The following is a 12,096-nucleotide window of genomic DNA, read 5'->3' as shown; positions in this document are numbered from 1 at the left end:
GAAAAGGTCTTCACATGATAAGATCAGAAATGGTGATGAGCACAAAATGAGGTTAGGGAAAGGAAAACAGATCATGCGCTCCAAGGAAGAGACAGCTGCCTCATGGTACAAGTGGCGCCATCTGCTGGCACAAGGGATAATGAGACGGGAAGCAGCGTGCGCAGAGTGACATCTGTTGACCAACTGGTCGAAGCACATGAAGATGACGACAGCAACCATCCACTAGCGCCACCTGATGCATGAGGAGGCGGGCAGTAGACTGTGCCTAGTGACATCTACCAGCTGAAGCACATGCGATTATTGACATCTGTTGTCCAAGCAGCAGGAATAAGACAAATAGAATATACATACCAAGAAGACGGCCAGCACATTGGACTGGTAGCGCTGTCTGTTGATTCAAAACACAAAGATGCGGACAGAAACCAGAGCAGGACGACACCTACAGACCGACTACCTGAAATATGTGTAAATATTGGCAATAACCAGCGACCAGTGACATCTGCCGGCCAACTGGATGAACCATAACAGTCAAAAGACCCTATTGACAGACAGAGCCTAGAGGCACATGACATCTGAATATCTAAGACAGACCAAACACAAAATTGGAAAAAAAAATCACGGAAAAAGTAAATCACCAGCTACAAATTATGATAGAAAAACCTCTCAAACAAAATCAGAAAGCTGATCAAAGGTGAAATTAAAAATGCAGTGCAGCAGGATACAGAACCACTCCAACGGCCCACGACAATAGAGTTAGAAGTTACCATGCAACCCGAAGTGAGCAGCATTGGTGGAGACCAGGACAACGAGGGCTTTATCATAAAACAGGGGAGAAGGCGCAGAGAACGACAGTCTCTAGAAGGAAACGCGGAGACAAATAGAACTGGCAACAACCCCATAACTAGAAACCACACGAAAGCAGAAAACCGACAAGATATGAGAAGACAAAGAGACCGACAACCCAAAAACTTACAAGTTGCCAACAGAACACCCACCCCCCTCTGTAAAATAGGAAGAGGAGAAAAGACAAGTGGACCAAAGCCTGCAGTGAATCAGTACTGGCTTTTTCTGGGTCGCCTGGATGACAAGACCACACCCAAAGACATCATGGAACACCTAAAATGAAAAGGTATCCTGGAAGTAAAAGAATGTCTGGAATTAAATACCAGAGGAAGAAACAAATGCTTCAAACCTGCAGTTGATGAATGCATCAAACACGAAGTTGAGAGCGAGGAATTATGGCCTGAGGTAGTAATCTTCCAGTCGTATCAATTTCGCAATTGACTACAATCAAAGAAGAAGAGTGATGTCAAAATCACATTATGGAACTAAAATCTCTTCTAAATATTTTACCAGATGATATAATATCCAGCAGTGACATTTTCTTTTACAAGAACCTTGGAACATACACGGTTTCCACGTCGCACATGCCGTGGCCAAAGCCGGGCCAAAAGGAAGACAATAAGGTGGAGACTTGTGCTACTACAATCCAGCATTAGGGCAAGCAAATCACATAGAGACACCGTAATCTATATAAGACCCCAGTGCTCAGCGGATTTGTAACCAAACTGACCTGCTGGCACGAGATCTACACTGCCGAATAGACAGACCGAACAAGAGATCAGAGGCAGTATTCGAACTAGTGGAAGAGGAAAGCTGCATCCTCAGCAACAAAGCACATCTCCCACAACGTCTCGAGCACTATAGACCTTGTATTCTACCGTGGAAACGACCTAAAGCTCAAAACCATAAATACCACCACAGAGTAAGCAGGCACACCTATTAGGAAACATCTCCCAGTAAGAGCAGAATTTAAGATAACATCGATGGAGAGAACCACACAAAATGAGCGGCAATGGATGCCAAGAAAAATAGTTCCCAATCTTCTAGTACAGAACATAAACGTGGAAGAAATACTGAACACAATAGACAGCGGCAACATTGATCTAGCACTGAGGTACCTAACTGAATCCCTGATGCGGTCCGCATCTTATAAAATGGATTAGAGATCGTTAAACAACTGATTTTATCACGTGTAATAACAAATCCAATCAGGCGAACGTTAAAATGAATAAGTATAGTACGCGAGCCTTTTCTTGAGCCCTAATTCCCATTCAGCACTATGAAGCTCAAGGCTCAAGGAAAGGTTTGCTTACTATATTTGAACCTTAGTTTGGTAAAATCTCAAAAGACATAACATTTCTTAAGGACTAAACCACTACAGCAACCACCTGTGTCATAGACTCAAATATTAACGTAAATATTATTAAGTAACAGTACGATCTCTAATCTATTTTACAATACATAATTAGATTTTAAACTCATTTCCAATCAGGTATAGATCTATTCCTAAGGTAAAAATACGGCTGATGATGCCTACTATAGATAGGCGAAACATGTACCATCCGTTGTATTAATTTTATGTTAACAATTTTGATAAGGACAAAGTCCTAATTTTTAAGATTGTATTGTATTGAACAGGTGGGTGAACAGTAAAAACATACTAGTGTTATATTACTTTTGATGTGGACCCAAAATTTGATTTTATCATGTGTAATAAGTGGTATCTTCTGAGCTGTCAGCGGAGAGATGGCGTGGAATGATATCAGAACCGTAGATTCACAATTAAGTTATTTATTTATTTTCCACCTAGTCGATACAATGATTGCTTAAGGCAATTTTTAATGGTCAAAAGTGGTACATGTTTCGTATATTATCAACATCTTCAGCCACATAACACTGTTTAGATGAAAAATATATAAATTGACAAAGTAATGCTTTAGAGGAAGTGTCCTTAAAATTAACATAAGATTGACAACATTAAAACAAACAAATAACTCAGTAGAAAATATATACATTATTTCTACAATTGAAAGCAGTCGTGAAGGAAACACTTGTACAATATTCCATAGAGAATATGTCCTAATGAATATTCTTTTCTTAATAATTCATGAAGAAAGGTCAATTTATAAATTAAAAAATATACAATTTATAAGTAATTATCAAAATGAAGAAATCCAGATATCACAGTGCGGCTCTTTGCAGATGAAAATGTAACTAATTCCTAGCTTTCCTTTGGAACAGTAACTCCTGTCATTCTTTCACAGTTTTACGTCGGATGTAATATTGATGATGCGTTCTTCCTTGCTCTTGCACCTGAGGAGGCGGAGGAACGGGGGATATAGGTGTGTCAAGAACTTCCTTGCTGTCACCTATAGCTTCAACTGAGGAGGAATAAGTTGTAGGAGAAATTCCAAATCTTTTTTCGTGATCTTTCTCAAGCATTTTCAAATATACTAGAATTTGATAATATAATGGATTTTTATATTCTACAGCCTCATTAAGGTTATCATTTTTCTTTACAAGTTGGTCTAGATGAATGTATAGATCTTCATATGTGTTCATTAAGCTGCCCTTTTTTAACTTTTTTATGATGGTCAGGTCTTGTTCTATGTTGGTAAATTTATGACCTGTGGCAGTCATGTGTGATCCCATTGCTGAGAATCTTCTATGTTTTTCAGCATTCACATGTTCCAAATATCTAACTTTAAAATTGCGGCCAGATTGTCCTATGTATGTATTCTTGCATTCAAAGCATGAGAGTTTATATATTCCCGAATCAAAAAATTTATCTTTTTCCGAGAGATTTATTGTATCATGGTTGAAAATACTATGTTTCATGTTGTTATTGGTGGAATATGCAATTTTGAAATTTTTTCTCTTAAATAAATTTGTTATTACGTGTATGTTTGGATTGTGAACTTGATGTATTTTTCAGTTTTACTAGGTTCGACTGTTAATTTAGATTGTTGCTTCTCCGAAAATTTATTAATAATTTTATCAATCATGTTATTGTTGAAACCATTCAAGAGGGCTTGTTGTCAGATAAACAACAGTTCTTTATTCCTTTCAGATTTAGATAAAGGAATACTAAATGCTCTGTTAACGTAACTATAACATGCTGATCTTTTCTGTGCCTCAGGGTGTAACAAGTTGTTCTTGATAGTGGTCAGTGTGAAAGTGAATTTTCTGTGTATTTTGAAAGAAAATCCTTTTTTCTTCTCTTGTTGTGACTATGTCCAGAAAATTCAGTGATCTTTCGACTTCTTCTTCTAAAGTGAATTTTATATTGGAATCCGAATTATTCAATATATTTAAAACTTTATTGCTATCAGCGAGTCTGTTATCTGTTAAAGCGTAAACATCGTCCACGTATCGTGTCCAAAAATCCAAACCCTCTATTTGATTAATAATTTTCGTGTGTTCCAAATAGTCTAAGTATATATTAGCCAATATTCCTGATGCTGGGCATCCCATTGAGAGTCCTTTTTGTCGGTAAATTTTATTATTAAACGTAAAATCATTTTGATTTAACACGAATTTTAAAACATTTTTAAAGTCTTCAATTTCTGGTATGCTTACTAATTTGTTCTTCATTAAATTCTTCTTAACGATTCTGATAGTGTCTTCTATTGGAATGCTTGTATACATGTTGGTTATGTCAAACGAACATGTCGTGTGAGATGATCCAAGTTTAAAATCTTTAACTAGATTGCAAAAATCCACTGAGTTTTGGTAGGTGTTTTACAATGAAACACGTATTTACTTGATAAGAAATTATGTATAAATCTAGAAGTTTTATAAATGGGGCTACTTTTGAAATTTATGATAGGTCTAATCGGTTCTCCCTGTTTATGTAATTTTGGCAGTGCTCTCGCAGCTTATAAATCTCATATTTATTCCGTATTGGCTCAGCACAACTAAGGTTAAGTTATGAGTAGGTTCCCACCTTCCAATACTTATCAATTTCTACATAATAAGTTTATTAATTACATAACATAAACCATATAATCTCTAGTACATGTTTCGTTCCGATTATGGAACATCTTCTGCTAAAATTTGACAAAATGGCAAGACAATTAAAATACATTGATGTTATGATGATACAAAAGCTAAAAGATATGTTGAAATGGCACGAAGATTAAAACATATAATGAGGAAGAACTTTATCGCCGTTTTTAATTCGTCATTTGAACACTGACTTGAATTTTTTTAACCAACAGGAATGAACTTTATTTCATCATCATAATTATATGTTTTAATCTTCATGCCATTTTATCATATCTTTTAGCTTTTGTATCATCATAACATCAATGTATTTTAATTGTCTTGCCATTTTGTCAAATTTTAGCTGAAGATGTTCCATAATCGGAACGAAACATGTACTAGAGATTATATGGTTTATGTTATGTAATTAATAAACCTATTATAGAGAAATTGATAAGTATTGGAAGGTGGGAACCAACTCATAACTTAACCTTAGTAGTGCTCTCGCAGTCAGGACTCTAGGGTTCATATTTATTAATGTTTGCACATCATGTACATTAAACAAGAAAGACGTGCTTTTTAATAGTTTTTTAAGATCCCTCTGAATACATGATGTCGGGTCTTTATCAATCATAAAAAAGTTAAAAAAGGGCAGCTTAATGAACACATGAAGATCTATACATTCATCTAGACCAACTTGTAAAGAAAAATGATAACCTTAATGAGGCTGTAGAATATAAGAATCCATTATATTATCAAATTCTAGTATATTTGAAAATGCTTGAGAAAGATCACGAAAAAAGAATTGGAATTTCTCCTACAACTTATTCCTCCTCAGTTGAAGCTATAGGTGACAGCAAGGAAGTTCTTGACACACCTATATCCCCCGCTCCTCCGCCTCCTCAGGTGCAAGAGCAAGGAAGAACGCATCATTAATATTACATCCGACGTAAAACTGTGAAAGAATGACAGGAGTTACTGTTCCAAAGGAAAGCTAGGAATTAGTTACATTTTCATCTGCAAAGAGCCACACTGTGATATCTGGATTTCTTCATTTTGATAATTACTTATAAATTGTATATTTTTTAATTTATAAATTGACCTTTTTTCATGAATTATTAAGAAAAGAATATTCATTAGGACATATTCTCTATGGAATATTGTACAAGTGTTTCCTTCACGACTGCTTTCAATTGTAGAAATAATTTATATATTTTCTATTGAGTTACTTGTTTGTTTTAATGTTGTCAATCTTATATTAATTTTAAGGACACTTCCTCTAAAGCATTACCTTGTCAATTTATATATTTTTCATCTAAACAGTGTTATGTGGCTGAAGATGTTGATAATATATGAAACGTGTACCACTTTTGACCATTAAAAATTGCCTTAAGCAATCATTGTATCGACTAGGTGGAAAATAAATAAATTAATTGTGAATCTATTGAAGTGTGATACGGACCATGAAGCTGATTTTATGTAATCAGAACCGTAGTCGAATATGTTTGAGTGGTGCCTTTGAAAGTAGGAAAGATCACAATATGAAGATAAAGCTGGAATTCAAGAGGACAAATTAGGGCAAATATGTGTTTATAGGAAGGGGAGTTAGGGATTGGAATAACTTACCGAGGGAGATGTTCAATAAATTTTTTCAATTTCTTTGTGAACATTTAATAAAAGGCTAGGGAAACAACAGATAAGGAATCTGCCACCTGGGCGACTGCCCTAAATGCAGATCAGTAGTGATTGATTGATTGATTGATTGACTGACTGACTGACTGACTGACTGACTGACTGACTGATTGATTGATTGATTGATTGATTGATTGATTGATTGATTGATTGATTGATTGATTGATTGATTGATTGATTGATTGATTGACCATGTGTTGAATACATTTGGACAAATGGACTGAATTTGAAACTGTGCAGAATATTCATGTTGGTGGATTGTTGTGATTGTCACTGTTACGGGGGTACCCGGGAGCAGAAAGAGGGGAAAGAAGGTGCTGGAGTGAATGGGTCTAACTACAATATCAAAGTTAATTTAAAACTTTAACAAAAGGTTATATCTCTTTAGAATTTCAAAATTTAACAAATAACAATATAACAGGCATAATTAGCCAAAATTAAACAATTCTAGGAATGACAAAATTGGTGGTATAAACAGATCGTGGACTTCAAGCCCTCACTTAACTTTTCCTGAGCTCCTAGCTCAAATTTACAATAGAGCACAAATTGTATGCAAGGGCAGAACTCCCGTAATACATGGAGCCCTTGCTCTGTCAATTACCGTATCAAGCCTCCCAGAGGCATTCAGAAATCTTACTTTCAAAAAGAGCTAACAGGCTCTCAGTTTCTTTTAGCCTATTCAAGGCACAACTTACAAATTTGAAACAGGGGCTATTCCCAAACTGCTGAGGTCGCACGCATGAAAATAACTTTAACACATTGCAGAAACAAAACCGTGGCACCTCAGACCAAGATGAAGGGGAGCTCGAGAGGATCTATCACACTCTATCCCTGATTTACAGTTAAAGATTTTATGAATTAATTACATAAGCCGGCAGAAAGTTACTTTTTTAGAAAAGAAGGTTACATAATTAATCATTCAGACCTTTCCCTCGGGTTAAACTGCGGAGTTAGCAAGAAATAAAGATGTTATGTGGACATTACCTTGCAGAAGTTCTAGCTGCTGATGAAGAGGCCTCCTGCTTGACATACACACTCAGTAAGATGACGATCAGTTGGCCAAGAAACATGAAAATCCGCAGTTTATAAACCATCGGGGAAAGTTTGAGATCATTCATGAATAATCAAAACACATCCACAGAAATTTATTGGTAGATTTCTAAAGTAACACTCAGGATTGAAGAAGAAGACTGTGATCGGCAGAAAATTAATTACAGAAATTAGGGATTGGCTAGATTCAAAACTGGTAGAGAGAAAAGATAAATATTGCCAACCCAAAAATAAATGAACATCAATTAGTGAAAATAACTTATGAATACAAAACTTCTTTACATCAAAAGTTCTTTCACTTCGCACCAGGGTGCATGATCATAGTTTTTTTGTAGTGACATCTGTGGAAGAATGTCCAAACTTCTTGATGAATGGAAAACAAAACAAGTAGAAATACAGTCAGTTCAGGAAACTTCACAATAACAAAATTACATCATATTTTAGTGGTGACATCTTCTGAGTAAATTTATAAGTTAGTCTAGTTTCAACGTCACGGTTTTTCCAGTAGAGGAGTTCTTTTAGGCGCTAGATTTAAATGCGCGGCGTTGGGGTATAACTCCCGATACAGTCACGATCAAAAATCTTTATCAATTATTGTCGTGAAGCTTCTCAAATGCACAATTAACTTATGATACAATGTTTCAAATCGACTGAACATAGTGTAGCTCCACCTGTTGCACGGCCGAGAATGGCAGATGCTTTGTATAGATGTGAGAATGTTCCACAATGCAGTCGTTTGAAATGTCAACGTATTCACCTCATCCACCTTGCCTGGCACTCGACTGAGCTATCACAGTGCACAATGTACTTCAAAAGCACGCAGTGAAATAACAGAGGAAGGAGTGCAGCTAAAATTAAGAAGTGAATTACAGTTGTGGTAAATGTAATCATTACTTCTATGGTGAAACGCTTTGAGATACAGTTAAAGTTTGTGTTTGGAGGGTGCTAAATAAAGTAAACCATGGGCGTTGCATCGGACAGGCCCCGTGAATGCTGTGATCTGTTTTTGCATCAGTGGTAGTAGGAACAAGTCTCTCCACAGATGTCACATGCCGATATGGTGACCCATAGATAAACATATTTTATCATGAAATCCGGGAATAGTGTATCTCATATAGTTGACTCATAGCTCAAAATTGAGGCTTTTTCACTAGATAATCTTCATAGCCTCTCTTGGTTTTTGTTGTGCTTCAACACTGTGTCTGTGGTGGGTAGTTTAACAACTAGTTTTGTAAGATTCAAGAAAAGTTATTCAATGGCTAAAAGATATCTCTCTCCAATTTCCAAGATCTTTAGGATGTATTTTTAATATCTTGCTTTTATATTCTGATTGGGCCACTTCAAGTTTGGGAAATGCCATTGTACAGCTTTCTCTGCCTTTTTACAGCCTTTTATAAAAGACTATGAAATGTTAATTCCTAGTTTATTTTGTAGGGTTCCAGATCAGATCAGCTAACCATCTGCACTGCTAGGTGGCCTGAGTTCGTTGCTTGTCGAAGGACTCGCTCCTGGTCCACTGCACGTTACACCATCAAGCGCTTCACGATGAGCATTTGTAAGAGAAAGGGTGGTCGATGGTGTTCAGCACCTAATTGCAGAAATAATTCCAACACAAATAAAGACATAAGTTTCTTCAGCTTTCCAAAAGACGAGCAACGGTAAGTAAAACAACAGTTGTGTTTTTGTACCTTTCTCTTCTTAGTGTGTCGTACCTACAGCCATCCGTGAAGCAAGTGAAGTGTCGTCTGCGCCAGTCTCTTTCAGTGAAAGGATGAAAGGTTGCCATGCTTCCTCATGTGCTGTGTCCTTTTTCTTACTTCTTCTTTCTGGCAACGCTCATTTAAATCCAGGACCGCTTAACTTTTATTATCAGAATACCCAGAGTCTGAAAAACAAATTAACTGACTGTGTACTCAGTGAATGTGAATTTAGCGAGTTTGATATCTTATGCTACACTGAAACTTGGTTACCTGATTTTGTCACAGACAGTGAACTTCCATATTCGTCTAACTTTTCAGTGTTCCGTACAAACAGAGGTAATAAACTTAAAGCCCGTCACAGACCCGACCTAGAAAATGGATGTGAGAAAACCTAGGTCGAAATTACTATCTTCAGAAGTGAAAACCATCCTGTGATATCACAGTGTTAGAAGATTGCTTTAATTCAACAGTTTTGGATCTGAACAAATCCAACAATATTGTGCTAATAGGTGATTTCAGTTCACACATATGCTGACAATCTAGAACCACTGGAATAGTAACTGACCCTGTGGACCAATTTATTTTGTCAAATTTCATAAACGGTCTTCATCTACATCAGTTCTGCTTAAAACCCACCAGAAATGTAGCAGCACCTAGGGTTAGTGTACCTGTGGGCAGAAACATTCTTAGTGCTGACCATGACTGCTCCTTACCCACTGTGAGGCAAGCATTGGTTAGTTGTGAATCAGGACTTGTCGTCCCTCCCTTCGTGCTGGTTATCAGCTGAGCGTGACGTCAACAGTGCAGTTTCCCTGTTGGAGGATTTAATATTTACCACTATTAAACAGCATGTACCTCTCTCCAAACCCAGAACACACTAATATCCCCCCTGGCTGAGTGCCGAAACTAAATTGCTAATAAAGAACAAAACCCGTCTGTGGTCACTCTGGAATTGTATCCCCACTTCACACTTTTGAACACCTCAGTAAAATTTGAAAATCACATCTTAACCCGATGAGTGCTATGCCCGCCTATAGACGGGCTGACGCGGCCGGTCCACCAGTGCTACGCCCGTCTATAGACGATGCATGAGAATTTTAATTTTTTTTAGTTTCCCGGTTCACTTTTGAGTGCGAATTTGATCTCTGACATGTTCTGCCATCTGTTGGGCATTATGTAGAACTAACTGATCAGAGATTTTAGCTTCGGGTAATAACTTACAGAGCTTTTTGTTCACGTCTATGGAGTTCATCTGTGATGTAAACAAATATGGCGGAACAACAGTTTAGTTGCTCTTGCAGTGATTTTATTTCGGATCACAGAATCTTTCAGTTATTAACCACAGCGGAAAGTGATGATGGAGATAATCATTTTAAGGAATTGTTAAGCGATTTTGAAAGTGAGAGAGATAGGGAGAGTGCCGAAAATATTGTATGTGAGAGAGAAACAGAGCCTCCTTCTAAATGAAAGAAGTAAAACACGGTGAGTACAAAAGCTATTTTATCGCTAATTTTGCGGAAGATGGATTACTTTTCTTCACCAGAGTTTCAGGTAACTGTGGCAGGCCCTGAGGGCCAAGTAGTGTTTGATCACAACCCAAAAATCATTGATTTTTTAGGAACTTTTGTGGCAGTGGAGTTGGTGCAGAGAGTTGAACAAATCGGCATCACAAACCACCACTAGAAAACATTTAACTATCACCACATTCCAGGTTGGGGAAGTATTTTAAAATATCAACTTATATACTTCTAAAAAGTTACATGTATTATTTGGGCTCTTTACTTTGTATAAAGATAATGCACGTGTGGGCACGTAGTGTAATTTTGTTTTCTCTCAAAATAATATTGAACATAAGTGTGGGATTTTCCATTTGCATTTAGTTTATGAACAACCAACATTTATAAACACTGTAAGCTAATCACCCCACTGATAAGTTAAAAATTGAGGCTTCTACAATATTTTTACATACGAATGAAAAATCTCAGCGCTGAGGTACCAAGCACTCAACTGGTAACTCAGCACTTAAAGGATTACTACAACTGGCTCATCACTTCTATAACTGGAAACCTTAAGAACAGCCAAAAAATTTTGGACCCTCATTTCATCACATAGAAAGTCACCTCGGATACCACAGAATTTTAAACTAGATAGTGATGATGTCCAAACTGAATTAAGGTCTTAAGAATTCAATGAGTACTTTCACTCCACTTTTACCCCTCCCGCACCGATCACAGAACTACCACAGTGCTGACCGTCACAAATACGAGCATATAGACCTGTTTATTTCTACCGTGGTTTACCGCTTGAACATAATCACAGTTTTGGTCGGTGCATTTTTGTAGACGCAGTGACAGTGGGTAGGGTCTGACACATCCCACTCTGAAGAGTCTAGTGTCAGACTTAAGACGAAACGCTGGTTAATAGAGCAAACGCCGGAAAAGCCATCCATCTAATTTTTGATCTGATTTTTGATATGCTCTATTGGTGGAAAAGAATCTAATTCCCTCCATGGGAACTTAGAATTTCCATTTGGAATTGCTAGGCGGGCATTAATTCCATTGTGGAGTTTTATCTCCCGTATGCAGTTATCAGACTGTGCTTCATAAATAAGCTTCTGATAAGTTCACCTGCATACACCCCAGCGTCAGTGGGTAGGGTCTGACACATCCCACTCTGAAGAGTCTAGTGTCAGACTTAAGACGAAACGCTGGTTAATAGAGCAAACGCCGGAAAAGCCATCCATCTAATTTTTGATCTGATTTTTGATATGCTCTATTGGTGGAAAAGAATCTAATTCCCTCCATGGGAACTTAGAATTTCCATTTGG

The 12,096-nt window shown here is 37.1% G+C and overlaps 1 protein-coding gene across 1 annotated transcript in view; it reads left to right on the top strand.

Annotated features, from left to right (window-relative positions):
• LOC136875824 (zinc finger and BTB domain-containing protein 14) overlaps positions 1-12,096 on the top strand; it is a 168,486-nt gene that overhangs the window by 24,480 nt on the left and 131,910 nt on the right. Inside the window, exon 2 of the mRNA XM_068228178.1 lies at positions 9,004-9,227. Within this exon, the coding sequence (XP_068084279.1) occupies positions 9,115-9,227 (113 nt within the window). The 5' untranslated portion in view covers positions 9,004-9,114. The remainder of the gene's footprint in view (positions 1-9,003; positions 9,228-12,096) is intronic.

The sequence above is a fragment of the Anabrus simplex genome, chromosome 6, assembly GCF_040414725.1.
Source record: "Anabrus simplex isolate iqAnaSimp1 chromosome 6, ASM4041472v1, whole genome shotgun sequence".
In the NCBI taxonomy this organism is placed as follows: domain Eukaryota; kingdom Metazoa; phylum Arthropoda; class Insecta; order Orthoptera; family Tettigoniidae; genus Anabrus; species Anabrus simplex.
The sequence above is the reverse complement of the archived record's forward strand: the minus strand, read 5'-3'. Positions and strand labels throughout refer to the sequence as shown.